General features: G+C 41.0%; 1 protein-coding gene across 1 annotated transcript in view; it reads right to left on the reverse strand.

The window, feature by feature from the left end:
• Nucleotides 1-3,909: 3,909 nt before the first annotated feature.
• Nucleotides 3,910-24,863, reverse strand: part of SMPDL3B (sphingomyelin phosphodiesterase acid like 3B) — a 25,338-nt gene continuing 4,384 nt past the window's right edge. Inside the window, exons 3-8 of the mRNA XM_075603775.1 lie at nucleotides 22,058-22,155; nucleotides 12,176-12,319; nucleotides 11,672-11,844; nucleotides 6,458-6,638; nucleotides 5,781-5,914; nucleotides 3,910-4,710 (exon numbers count right to left, since the gene is read on the reverse strand). Coding sequence (XP_075459890.1) covers nucleotides 4,348-4,710; nucleotides 5,781-5,914; nucleotides 6,458-6,638; nucleotides 11,672-11,844; nucleotides 12,176-12,319; nucleotides 22,058-22,155 — 1,093 coding nt within the window. The 3' untranslated portion in view covers nucleotides 3,910-4,347. The remainder of the gene's footprint in view (nucleotides 4,711-5,780; nucleotides 5,915-6,457; nucleotides 6,639-11,671; nucleotides 11,845-12,175; nucleotides 12,320-22,057; nucleotides 22,156-24,863) is intronic.

The raw sequence follows: 24,863 nt of genomic DNA on the forward strand, positions 1-24,863 counted from the left end.
AATGGGACCGAGGGACTAGCCCCGCCTCCCACCAAGCCTCCGCTCCGCCTCCGTCACGCCTTCGCCCCGCCCTCAAAGCGCGCTCACTGCCTCGCCTGCCAGGACGCAAAAAAGCACCAGCTTGAGCAGGCGAGGCAGAGCAGGAGCGCGGCTCAGCGCGGCCCGAGGCACCATGCCCGAGGCCTTAGGCTACGGCTATAGTCAGCCAGACGGAGCGGAACGGAGGGAGGCGCACACGCGCTGCAATGCTCTTGCTGAAGCCTGAGCTTTTTTTTGGCTTTGCAGGGTGCGCGAATTGGGGGCGGGGCAATGACATTCCGGCGCGGACGTCACTTCCACTACTGTACCTCACATCCCGACCCACCAGCATTTTTTCAAATGCAGCATCTGAAGCACTGTGGTACTTTCCCCCGGTCTGGAAAGTAACTTTAATTTTGTGTGTGTTTGTGTTGTGTGTGTGTGTGTGTGTGTTTGCCACCGACATACAAAAAAAGAAAAATGGCGTCACTTTGAAAATGTAACTTCACTTTGATTGGAGAAGACAGGTCAGGTGATCATGCTATCTCGCAAAAAAATCACTTGGCTCAGTCTCCTTCAATTTCGCGCCTTTGCCAGCTCCGTCTGACGTGCGCGCTGGCGCCATCTATAGACATCCTCAAAGAGGACCATAGATGTGAACGCGCAGCGTGCGCGCGCCTCCCCTCCGTTCCGCTCCGTCTGCTATAGTATAGACGCAGCCTTAGGCTAAGTCCCCGCTGGCGCTGAGCGCGCTCATGCTTGGAGGGCGCTCCAAGCATGAGCGCCGGGTGTCCTGTTGTACACGGGCGCGGGGGAGGGGGCATTGCGGGTAGTTCAGCGAGCGGGTAAGTATAGATTTTTTGTTTACTTACGCGCCGATCGCGGCTGAGCGTGTGTGCACGCACACGAGCACCGCGTAAGCGGGGACTTACATATATCTATATATCTATAGAAACACAGAAAAAACAGGCGCACTCATAGCGTAAAAAGGTATAACAATAAATTTATGGAGTCAAGGATTTAAAAATGCACACTCACAAACATAGCTTAATAAAAAGCAATTTTGAGTATAACTCAGCCAGCCAGACGCAGGAACCCGGTAGCAGATGACTTCAGTGTAGTGTCCGGTGTAGATACACTGCAGCAGCCTCTGTGGAGGTGTACTGTCCAGTTTTACTCTATTTCACTCACTAGCTTGTCTACAGCATTTTATTGCGTTTTTGGAAGTATTACTCTCAGCCGTCCACGCGTTGCATACATGGGAACTTTTTCCAGTCGAATCCTCTGACGTCACTGAGTTCTCGCGGTACCTGGAGCTGAGAACTCACTGTGTGACGCCAGATTGAGAGGAAGGCGGCATCCCTCGTGTTCCCCTGGCTCCGGAGACATCCACAGAGGCTGCTGCAGTGTACCTACACCGGACACTACACTGAAGTCATCTGGTACCGGGTTCCTGCGTCTGGCTGGTTGAGTTATACTCAAAATTACTTTTTATTAAGCTATGTTTGTGAGTGTGTATTTTTAAATCCTTGACTCCATAAATTTATTGTTATACCTTTTTACGCTATGAGTGCGCCTGTTTTTTCTGTGTTTCTATAGATATCTTCAAGGAAGTGGTGTTTCCTTCATTCGGGCTGCAGAGACTCTTTTGGATAGCAATTGGAGCATTTTTTAGGATTTGTATTTTTTATATATATTTTTTTTTTCTGGACTTTTCATCTGTTATTTTTATTTTTATTTCGTGCATTGTGTTCATATATTAATATTTTCCCCCATTTTGTATAGTATAGGTTTTTTTTCATAATTTTTATGTGTTTATTCTTATAGTGGTTTAGGTTGGCGCCATTTTTTCTTTCTGTTTGTATTATCTATATCTATATATGTAAGTCTCCTCCGCAAGCGCCGCCCGCTCAGCTCTAGCGGGAACTTAACCTTAGCCTCCGCGCATGAGAAGTCAGGGTCTTACGACTATTATTAACTTTGTTTCGAAATTTTTTGTTATTTGTACGATTATAATATTGTTATTAATATGTTTCTACTTGTATTCTGGGTATTGTTAAGAATGATGTTTACAATTATATATTTATAATTGTTCTATCATTTCATTAATTTGTATTTCTTTATTACTGTTTTGTTGTATTTATGTTTTACATTTTAATTACCGTATTATGATGGATATGAGTATATTATTAGTTATCGCTGTGTTTGTAATTATTCTATTATAATCATATTTATTTTATATTGTTATTACAATGTTTATGATGTTATCAGAATTATGGTTTCCTAATTGCATAAATATTTATTATGCATATACTGATATGATTATTATATTCTAAGAATAATTTAAATTGGTTTATGTATTGGAATAAAACAAGTAGAAAAGCAGTTTTAAAGTTTGGATTTGTATATTTGTATAAGGTACCTTAGAAACCAAATGTGATGATTTAGTGTACATGTATTTACAAAAAACACAAAACGTAGCACACCGCTCACTTTTTATAATTTTATAATGCTTTTAACAAGTGTCTGAGATTGACACTAATGAGTGCTACCAATGTACAAAATCGCAAAGTAGGACTAACAGAAAGAGCCCGTGATATAGTCACGAGTGCCTTCAAAAGAGTACATTTTTGGTGCACATCACAATAACAATTTTTATTTGATTATTATGTATATACAGTGAAGAATCCAAGTGAATCTAAATCTACAGTGATAATAAAATATTAAAATACACACGCGGTGCTGTCTGCTGTTGACCACTAGTATGTACCTGTGGGGGTGACTATTACAACATCGTGGGATATGTTGATCAACAATTGTAAATGTTATCCTCCTGCTGTATGCAATAAGATTATTATTTCCTCACAATAAATCTGTAGTAGTCACTATTATAATGTTATTAATCAAATTGCCAGTGAGTATAATTGTAATATAGATGTAATTAACACTATCTAGGTCATGGAATCATAAGCAGAGTTGTTTGCATACACCATACTGAAATGTGAAAATACACAGAGCCATCATGGGAGTCCCTCAGCTAATATGCTAACATATAAACGCTGCTTGCTAACAAACAGCACAGCTCCAACATCGCTGTCAACTTGTACTGGGAGTCCCTGTATCTAATGACAGAACATAAACAGTATAGTATTTATAACAATTGACATGCGAACAGTCTAACAGCCAGTGCTGTTATTGTGATGATATTATGCCAAACCACACCAAAGTAGAATCGGCTGTCTCCCAATCATATAGAAGACAAATAGCCACAGGGTGTGGAATCTGGTATTCAATAGTCAATAAACAGTACTAGTTGATGGGAGGAGGATCTGTTAGACTGTTCGCATGTCAATTGTTATAAATACTATACTGTTTATGTTCTGTCATTAGATACAGGGACTCCCAGTACAAGTTGACAGCGATGTTGGAGCTGTGCTGTTTGTTAGCAAGCAGCGTTTATATGTTAGCATATTAGCTGAGGGACTCCCATGATGGCTCTGTGTATTTTCAAATTTCAGTATGGTGTATGCAAACAACTCTGCTTATGATTCCATGACCTAGATAGTGTTAATTACATCTATATTACAATTATACTCACTGGCAATTTGATTAATAACATTATAATAGTGACTACTACAGATTTATTGTGTGGAAATAATAATCTTATTGCATACAGCAGGAGGATAACATTTACAATTGTTGATCAACATATCCCACAATGTTGTAATAGTCACCCCCACAGGTACATACTAGTGGTCAACAGCAGACAGCACCGCGTGTGTATTTTAATATTTTATTATCACTGTAGATTTAGATTCACTTGGATTCTTCACTGTATATACATAATAATCAAATAAAAATTGTTATTGTGATGTGCACCAAAAATGTACTCTTTTGAAGGCACTCGTGACTATATCACGGGCTCTTTCTGTTAGTCCTACTACATGTATTTACAATTGCATATATGTGTTTCTAAGATAAAGTATACCACATTTTTAGGGTCGGACTCTATAAGCAAATTTTACATTAGGAAAAGTTATAGTTAGCAGGTATATGAAGCAATAGGAGGAGTTATAGGGAGAGGTTATATGGAGAGAGGAGTTATAGGAAGAGTTACAGGGAACAATAGGTGGAGTTATAGGGGGCGGTAGGAGGAGTTATAGGGAGCAATCAGAGTTATGGGGAGCAGATAGGGAGCAATGGGAGAAGTTAGGGAGCAGTGATATGGAGGTGATCCTAAATACAGAACCAAACAGGGATTGAATGGGGGCTTCAGCTAGAAAGTGGACAGACCAAATATTCCTCATCTGCTGGTAATGTCTATAGCACTCAGAAGAAAACCAAATATACACAGAGCAGAAGAGACATCAAGGTAATTTGAAGGATTGGCCTACAAGAGGAATTCTCAGTCCTTAGACACTCATCATACTTCGTGAAGTCCACTTCACGGATGGCACATACATGATCAGCTCTGCAGGTCCCCTTACAGGCCTCTAAGTCATAGCTGACTGAGTTGTAGTCATAATATTTCTGTAGATAGTAGGTGTTGGTGGATATTTTCTGTAGGACGCTGTGCATGGACTGTGCCGATCCATCAGTAACCTGGAATGCTTCTGTTAGACGATACTCCTTCTCCCATCTTGGTGACACTTTGTTGGCATGGGTGAGGTTAAGGTAATATGTGACCATGTCCTGCAAACAGGATAATGAAGGGATTTTATATGTACAAGGCGGTTAGGTTGTAGAGCATACATTTAAATTCATATCTGTCACTAACTGTACCCTGAACTTCCAATCACAGAAGAAAGAGAACTTGGAGGAGCTGTTTTATCTAATAGTTTAACTGTTGTTGTATTTTTAGGTCCATACGGAAAACAGACCCAGAACTATAGATGAAGTCCATATGGAAACCACATAGAGGATGAGTACCATATAATGGAATGAGACCTAGGTCTACAAGTCTACATGGAAACCAGATCTTGGACTCTAGATCAATGCTTTGCTGAATACATGATTCTAGATCCATGTGAAGACAAGATATAAGACTAGATCCATGTGCTGACCAGACACAGTGTACTAGATCAGCAATTCCCAACAGGGTTTGCGAGGTGTCTCCAAGGGGTTGGCAAACAAAATCTGGCATGGCAGATCACAGGCAGTATATTGGGTTCCTGAGCCTGTGTGGGGACTGCGCACTAAGGCCCCAAACTGCACCATAGTAGCACAATGTTTTAAATCTACAGCAGCAAGGCATTGTAGGGCGTGACTTTGGAAGCTCTCGCAATAATTGACAGCTGTAACACCCATGCTGTCTACACCCACTGAAGGGCAGTTTGTGGCCTTATTCAGAGTGTATTCCCCCCACGGGTTCAGGACACAATACTGCCTCGGATTGGTCAAACAAGTTTGTGATCAGTAGTTAGATGAATAGGCAATAAGATTTATTAATTAGGGGTTCACGGAACAAATATATTTTAGCAGGGGGTGCACAATGTAAAAAGGTTGGGAGCCACTGCTCTAGATCCACATGAAGATTGGACACACAGGTCTAGATCCCAGTGGAAAGCAGGCATATGACTCTACATTCATGTTGAGAACAGGCACAGGCTCTAGATCCACATGGAGACCAGGCACAGGTTATCAGTATGTACGGGAGACTCAGGACTAGAGGTGGGATGAGGCAGACACAGCATTAAATCCATATGGAATCCAGAACAAAGATTCCTACTCCGATGTAAAACAAGATACCAGATGCCACTTACTAAAACCTGAAGACTTCCTCTGTCATAGTCAAAGACTCTGATTCCAGGGTTGTTTGCTCCGTTGTCCACCCCGGGCAGTGTGGTCTTCCATGGAGTTACCCCAGGGGCAATAAACATGCTGCTAATGGGGGTACCTGGGTGGAGAAAGAAATGGGCAAGGAGGAGAGATGGTGAAGTATCAGTGCTTTGATTTCGTGATCCATTCCTTTGCGGTCTAGTGCAATAAGGTACTTGTGAGGTTATCGGTAATAAGCAGGTATCATCAACTTTGAGGTGGCCATATTTCCCATGCTAAGGAATGCAATTAGATTTTAAATCCCCAAGACTGAGTCACCCCACGTTTAATTGGAAGATGGTGTTGGGACACTATGTCTGACCCTATGGTCATATTTCTATTTTTCTTTTGTGTCTCAAACTGGCACAAAAAAAATTAAATGTCTTGGAGATTGGGGGGGGGGGGGGACAGCACAAAACACCTTTGGGAGCCCCCTTAGTTCAGGTAAGTAAAAAATATATATAACAATTTGGGGAGAGGATTGCTGTTTTAGATGTCACAGTCATTAGGTCACTTTGCTTCTGCAGTAACTGTAATTGACCCTTTAATCCATTCAACATGACACTGTTATTAGGTCACTCTAGGTCTGACCCCATTAGGTTATCTTCAGCATGACCGTTACCTGTGTCGCTGTAGAACATTCGGAAGCTGTCCGTGTGATGATGTCCAAAGAATTGTCCCTGAATCACCTTGTGGTGCTTTTGTATGATCTTCATGTAGCGTTTGTTGAAGTTCTCTCTGAACCACGGCTTCTCTCGTTTCTTTTCAAAGAACCCCGGGGGTACATGACCCACTATATACACCTGCAAAAGCCCCAATCAACATGCAGCTGAAAAACAGCGGCACTGTGCACTAACGCAAAGTTCCTTTTCCTAACAATGATGTTTTTCAACAAGGTTTTTACCCCAAACTTACAAAATGCACAAGGGAAAATAATGTCCGACAATCTGATTATTTAGTGTCAGAAACCAGGCAGATGTAATAAATATGATATATATATATATATATATATATATATATATATATATATATATATATATATATATATTTGAGGCTCCCAGGATACTGGACAGCTTCTACCTTATTTAGGTTAGAATGAACAGACAAAAAACAGAGGTGCCCAATGCTACATCAAATTGCCAAAACATATATGGCAATAAGTATAAAGTTTAAATACTTCAATAATAATAGTAATTACTTGGTTATTTAGTTAAACCCTTTGGCCAAAGCGTCGTAAGCCTGCATACCAAACGTCAAGGTATAACCAAAAAAAAAATGAATGACACAGAATAAATATGCTCCATCCCACATTTTCACTGAAACTGAGGGATGAGAAATCCAGGCCAGAGTGGCTGCTGCTCTGGTTTCTGTCACCTACCTGAAGTGGAAAAGCAGGTATTCAAAGCTTCTTTCTCTCTCGTCTGAGAAAACCTTATGATTAGTTATTACTCAGTTGAGTAGGGATTTTGTTCCAGTCCAGTTCCAGTGCCTGGCACTGAATAAAGCAGGCCTAAGCCTGAAGCCTGGTAGAGTCACCATTGTGGCACACATACATACATACATATATATATATACATATATATATATATCTCAAACACACAAAGAAAAATACCGTTAATCAACACCGTTATATAGCCAAGATCTGAAACCAGACTGTCCATGAAAATATAACCAGAACTGGCGGTATTAATAATATTATAAACACACCAAGAAACCCAGATAGAAGCACTCAGATATATCAGAAAAAATAAACAGACGTTATAAAGAGTACAAAATAATTTTAATTAAACATATCTACATAAAAAAACAAAACAAACAATTAAAAAAATACATGAAACCAGAACCCAAACTCGTCCCACTCCTCCACAAATCAGAAGGACTAGAAGTACAGATACAATGAAAACTAGTAGTAACCAAGCACACTATAATGTGGAGAGTATTGGGGACGAAGTACCTAATGCAATCACGACTGGCCGGTCATAGACGTTGCATACTAATAACAGTGACCTGAGAAACAATAACGAGTATCACTACTAGAAAATACCACCAAATGGGCAGATAATGCCTTAATATCTAATTGTACGTTAGAACAAAATACTCATGGCAAACGGATGATAGCAGATATACTGAAAGCACAACCTGATGGGTTACGCGTGGTATATACATAACATCATTCAACAGAATATATGCAGTAAGCACGAAGTCATGGTACCAGATATAAACATGGCGAGAATAACCAGGTGAGGACAATTAAAATAAAAAGTCCTATGAATAACCAGCGAAATCTAATACAAAAAATACTATACTCAGCTGAGTGATAAGATGGAAAGTCCAGAGGGCTGGAGGGTGATTCCAAGCGAAATCAGCACATTGAACAGTGGTAAGTTCATAGGAAGAAGTCCGGTGGGACGAAACACACCGAGTGGACCTACCTTGAACTCTTTCCTCACTATGGACTCTATTATTCATATGAACTTGCCACTGTTCAATCTGCTGATTTAGCTTGGAATCATCTTCATATATATGTATATATGGCTCCTTTCGTTTTATATATATATATATATATATATATATCAACTGTAAATATTACTGTATGTTCATTTGCATGTCTTAGACAGGTCTGCAACCCTGTCTTTCCCCATTATATATATATATATATATATATATATATATATATATATATATATATATATATATATATATATATATATATATATATATATATATATATATATATATATATATATATATATATATATATATATATATATACACACACAAACAGTTAGGTCCGGAAATAATTGGACACTGATAGAAGTTTTGTTATTTCGGCTGTGTACCAAAATAAATCAAAGTTACAGTTAAATAATGAATATGGGTTTAAAGTGCAGTATATCAGCTTTAATTTGAGGGTATTCACATCCAAATTGGAGAAAGGGTTTAGGAATTACATATCTTTAATATGTAGCCCCCTCTTTTTCAATGGACCAAAAGTAATTGGACAATTGACTCAAAAGCTGTTTCATGGACAGGTGTGGGCTATTCCTTCATTATTTCATCATCAATAAAGCAGGTAAAAGGTCTGGAGTTGATTCCAGGTGTGGCATTCGCATTTGGAAGTTGTTGCTGTGAACCCACAACATGCGGTCAAAGGAGCTCTCAATGCAAGTGAAACAGGGCATCTTTAGGTTGCAAAAAAATAAATAAAAAAACCCATCTTAGAGATAGCAGGAACATTAGGAGTGGCCAAATCAACTGTTTGGTACATTCTGAGAAAAAAAGAACGCAGTGGTGAGCTCTGCAACACAAAAAGGCCTGGACGACCACGGAAGACAACAGTGGTGGATGATCGTAGAATTCTCTCCATGGTTAAGAAAAACCCCTTCACAACATCCAGCCAAGTGAAGAACACTCTCCAGGAGGTAGGCATATCATTATCCAAGTCTACCATATAGAGAAGACTTCACCAGAGCAAATACAGAGGGTTCACTACAAGGTGCAAACCATTCATAAGCCTTAAGAATAGAAAGGCCAGATTAGACTTTGCCAAACAATATCTAAAAAAGCCAGCCCAGTTCTGGAACAGCATTCTTTGGACAGATGAAACTAAGGTCAACCTGTACCAGAATGATGGGAAGAAAAAAGTATGGAGAAGGCTTGGAACGGCTCATGATCCAAAGCATACCACATCATCTGTAAAACACGGTGGAGGCAGTGTGATGGCATGGGCATGCATGGCTTACAATGGCACTGGGTCACTAGTGTTTATTGATGATGTGACAGAAGACAGAAGCAGCCAGATGAATTCGGAAGTGTATAGGGATATATTGTCTGCTCAGATTTATTTTGAACTGCTGAGTGCCGTTGCCTCTTTACCATTTCATTACTGGTACTGTATGCTGCTTATTTCTATGGTTCTAGCACCAGCCACTACTGTTTTGATTACAGGAGTGCAGTATATATATATATATATATATATATATATATATATATATATATCAAATGAAAATATTACTGTGTGCTCATATGCATATCTTAGACAGGTCTGCAATCCTGCCTTTCACCATTATCACCCAGCACACAGCACTTCCACTGCAGCAAGGGATTCTGAGAAATAACAAATTATATATATAAATTAAGAAAGGAGCCAGTCATACTGCTGTAGGTAGATGGTGATTAGATAGAGGGGGAGGGGGGGGGAGGGAGACATTGTTTATTACGCATTTTCTAAGTATGAAAGTTTAAAAAAAAAAAAGTAGAACAGGAAGTCACCAAGTTCTCACTGATGACATCATTTATGGGCACACAGATACCCAACAAGCTCGGAGAAACCCCTACCATTACCACATAATATATATATGTATATAAGTGTCAAAAGGAGTGCTAGTGGGCGTGGCTAAATGTATACAACAAAAAAACTGTGCACTGTGTATTTTTGTCACATTGAAAGTAGCTTTGGACATCATTTATGGGCCAGGAAGTTACAGGTGTCAGACATAAATGTTACATAGTAGATGAGGTTGCAAAAAGGATTATGTCCATCAAGTTCAACCTATGCTAAATTTAGACGACAGATACTTTTGTCACAGGACTTTCCGTTCTCCTCAGATGACAGGAAGATACAATGTAACTAAATGATCCAACAGCAGAGATACTTCTACCACCACGGACACATCCCTGAAGTAACCTAGTGTTACGAAACGCGTTGGATAAGAGGTGTCTATGCTCTTCTCCCCCCATCCTTTGTGATTCTGGACATTGTTTGGACACTGTTAATTAGTCATTTGCCTGGCGAAATATCTCTCCCCGCTGCCTTACAACTTTGGATTGACACGCACGCTGTGCGTTCCATGAGAAGCATTGCGGAAGCGGAGGTGCGACCAGTGACGTCATCGCCGAGCGCCCAACGAGGAGTGGCGGCAAATGCTGCAGTGTTCCATGGATGCTGAATCCTACGGCGTCTTTACTTACCTGTGAGCTGTATGCTGTGGGGCTCTCTCTACAAGGGACTCATCCACCTACCATCCCCCAACAGAGGACGCTGGAAGAGACTGATGAGACGTCTGCTGACCCAGTGAATGCTGAGATCCATCTGAGGGTGTCGCACAGCGTTATCTCCTGGTGTGTGTTTGGGGTGTCGAGCCACCCCCAAGAAAGGCTGCAGACCCACGATTAGTGCAAGACCCACATCTAAGAGGACGCTGGAAGAGACTGATGAGACGTCTGCTGACCCAGTGAATGCTGAGATCCATCTGAGGGTGTCGCACAGCGTTATCTCCTGGTGTGGTAAACCTATATACCAACTGCTTGTTTATTCCCTACTTGATGTACGCAGAACTATTTATTTTTTAACCATAAAGTCACATTTTATACTTTAATACACTATGTGCGTTGTGCGCCTTGTTCTTTTGTTTTTTGTCTAGTGTTTGGGGTGTCGAGCCACCCCCAAGAAAGGCTGCAGACCCACGATTAGTGCAAGACCCACATCTAAGGTCCACAATATTGTTTGTTTAATCACGGTGCACTGTTCACTTGATATTTGTTGTTCACTAGTTATTAGCTGCGCACTATCACCTTTTTTTTTCCAGAGCCATAGAGAGGAGGTGACAGCTGGACAGCAGAGACACGCAGAATACTGAACATGGCTGCACACGGGGGGGGGGGGCACCAGGAAATCAATTACTTGGGAGGATTTACTACTTATTGATATTTTGCAATTTCTTGATATATTAGACACACGTTTATCAACCTTAATTAATAGATAATTGGTTCATTGTAATCCTAAAAGGGAGTTTAACTTAAAATCCAATTAGCACACTAATGACCAGGCAGGTACCTTGTGTCCTAGTCGGGAAGCGTCCGATAGCTGCTCTTCCAGCCACTCCAGCTGACCTCCTGGATCGTCCATATTCGCTGTGAGACTATTGGCGTCATAATACAGGTTGGTGTTGAGAACGATCACACGCCCCCCAGGTTCCGCGTTCACTAACGCCTCGCTGTAAAACGCGCCTGCCGGGGAGCAAACATACCCGGAATGCTAAAGAACAGAAGTCATATGTGGGATAATCCCTCTTAAATAGTCTAATTCCCAATTTCCATCCTGCAAAATCACTGTGGTCAGATTTGCTGTAGAGGGGGTTGGGGGGATTAGTTTGTGAGGCTTGGACATGAAAAACTAATCATCTTAAGGTCAAAGTCAATTATAAAACGGCCTGTACAAGTGGTAGAGAATTCATTGTACTGCACTTCAATTCACTTTCATCAGAGTGTAGGCGGCCATTTTTTTTAGGCCAATATTATTATATCCCCGGAATATAATCCTGTTGAAAAAAAAGTGTACCTTTCTGAAAACTAGGTATAGATTCCTTTTCCAACCACTGACTCCAATATTCCGAGATCCTGTTGTAAATAGAGTTATTTCCAGGTGGCAACTGGTTTTTGGGATGAAAATCGTGATTTCCTAACGCGCAATAAACTTTGGCATCTATGGAAATGACAGAATGTATTAGTTAATTAAAGTCCGTCAACACCCCGATTTAGGGCTGTTCTATAGAGTGTGTGGCCGTGCGCGCATGTGCCTGTGCGAACGTGCGTGCACGTGCCGCACGCTTATTGTGTGTATGCTGAGCTGTGAGCTGCGAGAAGGTACTGTGTGTGTGTGTGTGTGTGTGTGTGTGTGTGTGTGTGTGTGTGTGTGAACACTTTGGTAAAAATAAATATTTATTAACATTGTGCAGACACACACATACATACATACATACATACATACATACATACATACATACATACACATGCATACATACACACACATACACACATACATACACATGCATACATACACACATACATACATACATACACACACATGCATACATACACACATGCATACATACACATGCATACATACACACATACATACATACACATACATACACACATACATACACACACATACACACATATACATACATACATACACATACATACACACATACATACATACATACACATGCATACATACACACACACATACACACATACATACACACATACATACATACACACATACATGCATACATACACATGCATACATACATACATACACACATACATACATACATATGAAAACAAAAGAAGAAATATAATGCTCACTAAATCAAATAATGTGATAGTAGTATGATGGTGCCTGAGCCGTCAAGGTTGACGGTGGGTGCAACTAATGAGCTGAAATGGACTAGAGTTAACTACAGCTGGAAAGTGAAGACATATTTATTGCCACCACTTAGCAACTAGAAGCTCATTTAGAAGTGCACTCCTAGGCATTAAAACTTAACATTTAATTGGTGAATAGAATAAAATAAGTTCTTAACATAAAGTGATAATATTAACTACATATAATGTACTGTGGCGGGAGGGAGTGAGGAGATGATAGATGGCCAAAGTATATAGTAAGGTATGCTAGTGCCTAATAGTGCATAGCAAAAGCAGTGATACCAAATTGGCCTTAATTGGGGAGTGGGTTACTCAGCTGAGAAAGCTCAAAAGTGCTTGCCCTGTGTATGTGTATTGTGCGTCATGTGGCGTAGCGTACCGAGCACCCAACCTGTATTGATAAATAGCCCAAGTCAGTGTGCAGCTACTAAATAAAATATTTAAGCTAATAGATATAATCACTGTATGTGCAACTCAATGACAGGTTGGTGGTACGTGGATTGATTCTGCGCCCAATGACGTTTAACAATCACTCTACACAGATGGTATACCAGGTAAGCTATTAGTAATAAAAAACCCAGGATAAACTGATACTAAACACTCTGCTAATTATTAAAGCAGTAATTAAATTATTACTGTGGTTATTGAACAAGCCGTCAAAATATAATCAATACTGTGAGTACTTGTACTCAGCAAAATTCCTGTACACATAACCTTCTACCAATTCATAGGACAATTCATACATGAATAGGTGTCTGTGTGCAGCAGATGCTGGCAGGCTAGCAGTGATGATGTTAAATATCTGGTAAATCGCAACAATTGGCAATTACAGTAGATGTCTGTTAGCTACAAGGCAAAAATGACACAGTGAATCACAGTACAGAGACAGGCTACAGCAAAAAACCACTGAACGAATAGAGCCTGTTTAAACCTGGATGCGATCGCATTTAAAATGAGCAACAGCAGAGAACACAGACACAAAGTAACAATACTACCAGTCTCTCTCAGATCCCTCGCGCTGACGTCACCACGCCAAAACGCCCTACGCGTTTCTCTCCTTGACGGAGATTCTTCAGGGGCGAGTGATAACCAGCTGATTACGGAAGCGTGTTATATAGCGTCATAGGTTGCCATAGCAACCCGCGGGCCAATGGAAGGCTTGCGCAACGCTTATACCGATCAGTAGGGAACTGTATGTTAGAACAGCGGTTAATAAAGAAGTACACACTAATTTCAAACAATACAATAAGGTCTAATGAGGGTTTAAAAGAGTCACCAGCATATGGGGCAAAGGCTCATGCATGTGGGCGTCTATGAGGCTTGTGAACCCATGCCGAAATGGCAGATACTAAGTAGCCGTTCTGTAATATGTGGCAAAGCTTAGTCATAGCAGGCTGGAGGTATTCAAACACGTACTAGATGAAATGCATATTAAACTGTACTTAGTCCATAATCAGAAGTATACCTGCTTGCTTGCCAGTAAAGTAGGGAGTATGTACAATAAATAACATGTATATAGTTGTTATTTACATGAAACATTTTATGGATAAATAAACATGATGTCAACTCCACTGATGATCAGATAAATGGAGTATATGTAAAACCCTCGTTTAACCCTTGAGGGTACAATGTTTTTAATTTGTATATCCATTCAGCCTCACGTTTTAATAATCTGTTATTTATATCGCCACCACGTATATTGTTTTTAAGGTGGTCAATGCCTGTAAATGATAGGCACTTAATATCTCCCTGATGAATATTATTTACATGGCGTGCAACTGGTGTTTCTAATTTATTGTGGACAGAGTTTATATGTTCGAGTACTCGTTTTTTAAACTCCCTGATAGTTTTGCCAACATATCTAAGGCCACACTCACAACTGATCAAATATATTACATTGATGGTTTTACAACTTATATAGTGTCTAATATCAAATGTTGCTGATTTATCATGAGCCAAGAAGAACTTAGCAGGGTTGATGTATTGACATGCTTTGCAGTTCTGGCACTTGTGAATGCCCTTTGGTGGAGGTGTTAACCAAGTCGATGATATAGGGCGTTTAAAATGACTATGCACAAGGCCATCCTGCAAATTAGCAGATCTCTTGCTAGTGATACTTGGAGTACCTTTTAGAATTTTAACAAGGTCCTCATCAGATCTTAAGATGTACCAATGTTTCATGAAAATCTTCTTGATCTCATGCCACCTGTAACCTTGACGGCTCAGGCACCATCATACTACTATCACATTATTTGATTTAGTGAGCATTATATTTCTTCTTTTGTTTTCATTCAGTGTTTACTACAGGGGAACGTAAGAATCCTCTTCTTTATATTGCTCCTACCTCTATTAAGAGATTATTAGTCAAAATTACCTAAACATGACAGGTTTTCTGTCCACCAGCTGGGATACCAGCTCATGGCATGATGAGGCAAAAAAAGTCTTCTCTGTGGAATATACGTACACTCCCTATAACAACACTGATAACATCACTGATTTTTTCAGAATCCTTAATCGCTTATTTAAATCTCAGGCTCAGACTTGGTGGGAGGTCTCTAGTTTGCAGAATTATGATACACAAGATATGATCCCGCGGGGCTTACGGATAGGCCTCTCTCCAGCGTATCACATAACCACTGTTGAGTTCACCCAGCAATGGGAAAAAATATTAACAACCTGTTCCCAGCCTTTGATCAAATTATTGGTTGAAACTCAACAGACTAGGTAATTAAATATACAAAAAGAATTGGATATTCAATTACGCAAACTAGATGACTTTAGATCCCACAAAGATTTTGATGATATGGAATCTAAACTCCAAAGAGAGGTTGATAAGTTTAGAAATGAAATAAAAGAAAGGAAACACAGAAAATTTCAGAGGGATGCCTTAGATTACAGTTTACATCAGGTGTACAGTTACAAAAAATCCCAGAAGAGAAGACAGACCACGATTAATTACTCTTCCTCAGAGGCTGAGAATTCTGAGTCTGAAACAGCTAGCGGTTCTGAAACTAGAACATCTGCCCCATCTCCCTCTACAAGTGGGATCTCTCCAACTGATACCAATACTATTGCTTTTTTGGAATACCCCCTCGTAAGAGACCAACAAGATGAGGGGGCAATAACAAAAAAACAAAAGGACAAGGAAAAAGCAGGCAGAGGCCAACGCAGAAAATAAATTCTACAGCAGTAGAAGATGGGAAATTGAAGATTTTTAATCTCTCAAAAATCAATCTAACTAGTGATCACATCTCACTATTAGAGAAGGGATTATCCTTTTCCCCCACCAAAGACTTCAATCTCTTTGAGTGGGTGAAGGACTTAAATTTGTTTTCCCGTAAACTACTTCTGCATAAGTTTCACGCTAAAAAATCTAGACGTGAAGTAGATACTATTGGTCTCGCTGCATCTGATCAGACAAATGTCCAGAATCTTATGTCACTACTGGATGATAACGAAAGTCCGCCTGACAAAAGAGAAGGTCCGTTCTCTAGTTGTAAACCGAAAAGCAAATTTACCCCCTTTATGTCATTATGTCCCCAGGTTGAGGTTTTTACCAACCTAGTCACCCGGGACTTAGAGAAAATAAAAACTAAAAAACACATGCGATATAACATCACACAAAAAGAAAATGTGGCATTCAGGGAATTAATGACCCATCAAGAAATCACAATCAAGCCTTCAGATAAGGGTGGTAATGTTGTTGTTATGGACACTGACTTTTATGTTAAGGAATGCCAACGCATCCTGAAAGACAAAACAACATATAAGATATTGGACCATAATCCAACTATAAAGTTCTTAAAAGATCTCCAATCTATCTTGAACAATGCCCTTACCAACAACATTATTGACAAAAATGAGCATGATTATTTGTTACCCAAGACACCTACAGTGGCAACATTTTATACATTGCCTAAGATTCATAAAGATCAAAAAAGACCGCCAGGTAGGCCTATTGTCTCTGGCAACAACAATCTCACTGAACACTGTAGTGTCTACTTGGATCAAATCATGCGTCCTTTCGTAACCAACTTGCCATCCCACATTAAGGACACGAAAGACACCTTACGAAGACTAGATGGAATAAACTGTGATAGTCAAACCCTGTTTGCCACACTGGATGTGGAATCTCTTTATTCTAGCATCATCCATTCTAATGGTGTTAAAGCATGCAGCTATTTCCTCTCTACAAGGGGTTCTGGTTACACTGAACACAATAAATTTATGATAGACCTTTTGCAATTTGTCCTATGTCACAACTTCTTTCTATTTGATGGAACACTCTACCACCAGACCCAGGGAACAGCGATGGGCACCTCCTGTGCACCAACATATGCCAATCTGTACCTGGGCTGGTGGGAAGATCAACATGTGTTCAGTGACAGATTTGCACAATATACACAATACATTGACTTGTGGATTCGTTTCATAGACGACATACTATTGATCTGGCACGGTCCAGTTACTATATTGGTTGAATTTGTGTCTCTATTGAATGTTAATGATTTGAACCTAAAATTGACCTTTGAGTACAATGCAACTGAGATAACATTTTTGGACCTGAAAATAAGCAAGGACCCAGATGGCAATGTACAAACCACAATCTTTAGAAAAAAGACGGCCACAAACAGTCTTTTGGCGGCTACTAGCCACCACCCTCCATCTCTAGTCAAAAGTATCCCCATTGGGCAATACCTGCGATTACGCCGCAATTGCTCTACCTTGAGAGAATTTCACATACAGGCTCAGGAGCTGAAAGAGCGGTTCTTAGATAGGGGATACTCAATGTCTACACTGAAAAACGCATATCATCGCGCCAGAGACAGAGCACAATTACTGGGTCCAAACATGAAACCACCTAATACACAGGTTCGTTGCATTGGAACCTATAATTACAGGTGGCATGAGATCAAGAAGATTTTCATGAAACATTGGTACATCTTAAGATCTGATGAGGACCTTGTTAAAATTCTAAAAGGTACTCCAAGTATCACTAGCAGGAGATCTGCTAATTTGCAGGATGGCCTTGTGCATAGTCATTTTAAACGCCCTATATCATCGACTTGGTTAACACCTCCACCAAAGGGCATGCACAAGTGCCAGAACTGCAAAGCATGTCAATACATCAACCCTGCTAAGTTCTTCTTGGCTCATGATAAATCAGCAACATTTGATATTAGACACTATATAAGTTGTAAAACCATCAATGTAATATATTTGATCAGTTGTGAGTGTGGCCTTAGATATGTTGGCAAAACTATCAGGGAGTTTAAAAAACGAGTACTCGAACATATAAACTCTGTCCACAATAAATTAGAAACACCAGTTGCACGCCATGTAAATAATATTCATCAGGGAGATATTAAGTGCCTATCATTTACAGGCATTGACCACCTTAAAAACAATATACGTGGTGGCGATATAAATAACAGATTATTAAAACGTGAGGCTGAATGGATATACAAATTAAAAACATTGTACCCTCAAGGGTTAAACGAGGGTTTTACATATACTCCATTTATCTGATCATCAGTGGAGTTGACATCATGTTTATTTATCCATAAAATGTTTCATGTAAATAACAACTATATACATGTTATTTATTGTACATACTCCCTACTTTACTGGCAAGCAAGCAGGTATACTTCTGATTATGGACTAAGTACAGTTTAATATGCATTTCATCTAGTACGTGTTTGAATACCTCCAGCCTGCTATGACTAAGCTTTGCCACATATTACAGAACGGCTACTTAGTATCTGCCATTTCGGCATGGGTTCACAAGCCTCATAGACGCCCACATGCATGAGCCTTTGCACCATATGCTGGTGACTCTTTTAAACCCTCATTAGACCTTATTGTATTGTTTGAAATTAGTGTGTACCTCTTTATTAACCGCTGTTCTAACATACAGTTCCCTACTGATTGGTATAAGCGTTGCGCAAGCCTTCCATTGGCCCGCGGGTTGCTATGGCAACCTATGACGCTATATAACACGCTTCCGTAATCAGCTGGTTATCACTCGCCCCTGAAGAATCTCCGTCAAGGAGGGAAACGCGTAGGGCGTTTTGGCGTGGTGACGTCAGCGCGAGGGATCTGAGAGAGACTGGTAGTATTGTTACTTTGTGTCTGTGTTCTCTGCTGTTGCTCATTTTAAATGCGATCGCATCCAGGTTTAAACAGGCTCTATTCGTTCAGTGTTTTTTGCTGTAGCCTGTCTCTGTACTGTGATTCACTGTGTCATTTTTGCCTTGTAGCTAACAGACATCTACTGTAATTGCCAATTGTTGCGATTTACCAGATATTTAACATCATCACTGCTAGCCTGCCAGCATCTGCTGCACACAGACACCTATTCATGTATGAATTGTCCTATGAATTGGTAGAAGGTTATGTGTACAGGGATTTTGCTGAGTACAAGTACTCACAGTATTGATTATATTTTGACGGCTTGTTCAATAACCACAGTAATAATTTAATTACTGCTTTAATAATTAGCAGAGTGTTTAGTATCAGTTTATCCTGGTTTTTTTATTACTAATAGCTTACCTGGTATACCATCTGTGTAGAGTGATTGTTAAACGTCATTGGGCGCAGAATCAATCCACGTACCACCAACCTGTCATTGAGTTGCACATACAGTGATTATATCTATTAGCTTAAATATTTTATTTAGTAGCAGCACACTGACTTGGGCTATTTATCAATACAGGTTGGGTGCTCGATACGCTACGCCACATGACGCACAATACACATACACAGGGCAAGCACTTTTGAGCTTTCTCAGCTGAGTAACCCACTCCCCAATTAAGGCCAATTTGGTATCACTGCTTTTGCTATGCACTATTAGGCACTAGCATACCTTACTATATACCCTGGCCATCTATCATCTCCTCACTCCCTCCCGCCACAGTACATTATATGTAGTTAATATTATCACTTTATGTTAAGAACTTATTTTATTCTATTCACCAATTAAATGTTAAGTTTTAATGCCTAGGAGTGCACTTCTAAATGAGCTTCTAGTTGCTAAGTGGTGGCAATAAATATGTCTTCACTTTCCAGCTGTAGTTAACTCTACATACATACATACACACATACATACATACATACACATGCATACATACACACATACATACATTTCAGTGCCGGTAGCAGCGCGAGAAGATTCTTTTCCCCGTCTTCCCCGCTGTCGGCCGGATGCACGCTCAATGCCGTGCGCGCACGCGGCCCTTGTATAGAAGGGCAGGCTAACCTCAGCCAATTATAAGTTCCGCGTGTGCGCACGGCGTAGCACGCGCTTCCGCTATATAACAGCCCTAACAAACCAAATGGTTTCCAAAACATTCCAAATGGTTCCATGGCCGATTATACATTTGTGTGTTTAATAGATCAAGAACGTTTTAAATATAAATAAAATAACCCCGCTAAATCATCCCAAGTAATGGACGTCATGGTTTCCCTCTGTGTGCTGCCGTGTTCTGCGTCTCTCAGCTGTGCGACTGTCACCGCCTGTGATGTCATCTATGGCTCTGCCTGTGACAGGGACCCTTTGGTGACAGCAGGATGGGGTTTTGAAAAGAGGGTGATTTTAATATGACGTTTCCATTTCAGACAGAGTTTCTTTAGCAGGGAGGTATCCCCAGTGTTAGAAGTCCCTCTGCTGGTCGATCATTTAGTTACATTGTATCTCCCTGTTATATAGGAAGCGTTAAAGTTTGTGTACATTACATTACAAGTCCAGAGCAGCTGGAACATCCTGTACCACCATGTGATGCCCCGACGAAGGACCCCGAGAGGATGGAAAGCTTGTAACATGTCAACTACTTGTTGGTCCAATAAAAGGTATCATACCCCCTACTCCCCCTCCCTCCTTTGTTATTATATGGACCACAAGTGACATCATTGGTAGCAACATGGCGACTTCCTATCATAACTTTAATATAGTTTAATTAAGGGGAATAAAAAGGGCTAAAAAAATAAAAAATGTTTTTGATTTAAGAACGAGAAAAGTACTTAGATTTTTTAGGGTGTAACCTGCCCTTAAAGATTCCAGACACCAGGCCTATTATTATTATTATTATTATTTTTTAAGAACTTACCAATATATTTGTTTTAGCAATAATACGAGGTTTAGAAAGAGGTTATATGGAGTGATAGGAGGAGTTATATGGAGAGATAGGAGGAGTTAAAGGAAGCGGTTATACGGAGAGATAAGAGGAGTTATAAGGAGAGGTTATATGGAGATAGGGGTTATAAGGAGAGGTTATATGGAGAGATAGGAGGAGTTATAGGGAGCGGTTATATGGAGAGGTAGGAGGAGTTATAGGGAGCGGTTATATGGAGAGATAGGAGGAGTTATAGGGAGCGGTTATATGGAGAGATAGGAGGAGTTATAGGGAGCGGTTATATGGAGAGATAGGAGGAGTTATAGGGAGCGGTTATATGGAGAGATAGGAGGAGTTATAGGGAGCGGTTATATGGAGAGATAGGAGGAGTTATAGGGAGCGGTTATATGGAGAGATAGGAGGAGTTATAGGGAGCGGTTATATGGAGAGATAGGAGGAGTTATAGGGAGAGGTTATATGGAGAGATAGGAGGAGTTATAGGGAGAGATTATATGGAGAGATAGGAGGAGTTATAGGGAGCGGTTATATGGAGAGATAGGAGGAGTTATAGGGAGCGGTTATATGGAGAGATAGGAGGAGTTATAGGGAGCGGTTATATGGAGAGATAGGAGGAGTTATAGGGAGCGGTTATATGGAGAGATAGGAGGAGTTATAGGGAGCGGTTATATGGAGAGATAGGAGGAGTTATAGGGAGCGGTTATATGGAGAGATAGGAGGAGTTATAGGGAGCGGTTATATGGAGAGATAGGAGGAGTTAGAGGGACGTTATATGGAGAGATAGGAGGCGTATGGTGGAGGTTATATGGAGAGATAGGAGGAGTTATATGGAGCGACAGGAGGAGTAATAGGGCAGTGAGAATCATTCTGTTACGCCTTACTTGGGAACACCTGTCGGATAAGGTTAGTCAGCCACTCCACGATCCTCAGCACAGCCTCCTCACCAAGCTTCTCATTGGGGACATGTGGGGTATCGTCCCTAAAAGTAATCACAACCAGGAACAAACAGTTAAAAGCAGTAATTGAAATGTGCGGCATGAGCAATCCAAAGTACCACCACTTTTTATTTACACACTTAAACGTCCACTTTCTTTCTGAATAAAGTGGGATTTATTTAAAAAAAGTTTTCTCCCTGTACTCCTAAGTGCAACTGACCCTTTAACCCATTAAACACATCACTGTCATTATGTCACATTGGTCCCACATGGGAACTGATCAAGAAAACAGGTTTCTGGAAAGTAATATGAATTAAGTAGAAATAAGGAATAAGGAGATTTACTATTATTATAACCATAGTGCTCAATGTCAGGCAGCAGCTGCAAAGTTTAGTAGAATGTTATCATGCATAAAACGGGGCCTGGATGGGAGGGGACTTTGAGACTGTATAAATCCTTAGTAAGGCCACACAATTTTGGGAATTGCTAAAAGATATTATGGAACCAAAAAAAGTGCAGAGAAGAGCCACCAAATTAATAAATGGGGTGGAAGGTCTGGGTTATGAGAACAGGCTAGCTAAATTGGGTTTATTTACATTTAAAAAATAGATGTCTAAGAAGGGATATCATCATTTTTTGCAAGTATATTTAAGGTCAATACGCAGTGTTTTAAAGGGGCTCTTTTCATCCTAAGGACAGTAGAAACTACATGGGGTCATCCCTTGAGATTGGGGAACAAGAGATTTCACCAGCAACAAATGAAAGGGTTCTTTAAGAGCAGTGACAATGTGGGATGTACTGCCCATGGACTGACTGTGATGGCAGATACACTAGGTATCTTTAAGAAAAGGTAGGACATCTTTTTATAAAGGAACGGTAATGTTATACAGGGATATGCCAAATAAGTAAACATGGGAAAGATGTTGATGCCTGGAGAAATATAATTGTCACTATTGGGAGTCGGGAAGGAATTTCTTTTTCCCCTTATAAGACTTAATTGGATAATGTTGCACTGGGGTTTTTTGTTTGCCTTCCTGAATCAATATAAACATAGGTTGATGAACATATGTCTTTTTTCAACCTCATCTGCTATGTGAAACCTGATACCTAGCAGATGAGTTAGGTCTGAGAGATAACAGGAAATCTTTTAGGGAACAAGAAAAAATAGGACATTGAACTGTAACCCTTTTATCTTTAACCCCTTCTGCAACGATTCTTGGAGGCCACGCTAGCTGTGAAGGGTGTTACAGGGGACCAGGACTGTTTCACGGGATCAAGCACCAGACAAGACATGGAGATCAAATAAAAGTATATTTATTCCGTCCGGAGAGAGCAGACACAACACAATATCACTGACAGAGCTATACTCACTGCAAACAGGGGATACCAGGGGAATACTAGCAGTCCTAGGTACCCGGCGTCACCGTAATGACTTACCCGGCGGAGCTTTCACTCCTGTGGAGGATCGGGAACTCCAGGCAGCGCTGGATGCAAGTCACAGCAGAGCAACTTTAAATCTCCCGTTCAGAATAGCAGGCAGCCTCGGTTTCGGGTGTCCCAGGCACAACCTCAGAGAACACTGCTTAGTCCATCTCCACGCTAACCTCAGCAAGGTCTGTGGGACTGAGATCGGCAGCTCCTTTTCTAGGTTCCCATCTCCAGAGGAAATCATTGAGAATGGATGGCGACCAATCACAGCTGCAAGGGCTCGCCAGTGTTGGCCAATCCGGGCTGGGGGTGTGACGGGGAGGCCGACGCAAGTAGGGCAGGAATAACAAACCAGCCAATGAGAACACGGCCTACCTGCCCATGTTCTCAATGCCAGTTTACTATCGCAGGATGAGATAGGGGCCTTGCTGTCTGGGGCAGACAATAGCTCCGCTTATCGGACCAATGCCCCCCAGAAAGGAGGCAACCTCCTCATGAAACCAGCTAAACCCAAATCCCTGGGCGTGTGGGCTGGGTAAGTGTATTACCAGCCTAGCATGCCCAGGGAACGAAGAAATACAGTTTCACAAGTACCGATACATTTTACATGTAATACAAGCGAATATACATTTTCACATATCTTAGTTTGGCCAGATGAGCCACGATAAGATGCATATACAGGGCAACCCTGTATATTCATCCAGACTACAGGACAATGGCTGGGCTTCACCTGTATTATGTCTCGTTGCCCCTATCGTCAGAAAAGGGTTAACAGCCATGGGGCAAAATGCAAGGAATCAATTAGAGAGAGAGGGGGGGGGGGGAGAGAGAAATGGGACAGGAGAGGAGAAAGAGGGGTGGATGAGAGAGATGGGGGGAGAGAATGAGAAAGAGGGGGGTGGATGAGAGAAATGGGGGGGAGAGATGAGGGGAGAGAGAGGAGAGAGAGGGTGGGGAGGAGAGGAGAACAGAGAGGGGAGAGAGAGGAGAGAGAGGGTGGGGAGAGAGAGGAGAGAGAGGGTGGGGAGAGAGGAGAGAGAGGGGGGAGAGAGAAAGGAGAGAGGGGGGGGAGAGAGGGGTGGAGAGAGGGGGTGGAGAGAGGGGGTGGAGAGAGGGGGGGGGGAGAGAGGGGGGGGAGAGAAAGGAGAGAGGGGGGGTGAGAAGGAGAGAGGGGGAGAGATAAAGGAGAGAGGGGTGGAGAGAGGGGTGGAGAGAGGGGTTAGAGAGAGAGGGGGGGGGGGAGAGAGGAAAGGGGGGGAGAGAGAGAGAAGGGGGGAGAGACGAGAGAGAGAGAGAGAGAGGGGGGGGAGAGAGAGAGAGGGGA

Source organism: Ascaphus truei, chromosome 6 (genome assembly GCF_040206685.1).
Source record: "Ascaphus truei isolate aAscTru1 chromosome 6, aAscTru1.hap1, whole genome shotgun sequence".
Lineage (NCBI taxonomy): Eukaryota > Metazoa > Chordata > Amphibia > Anura > Ascaphidae > Ascaphus > Ascaphus truei.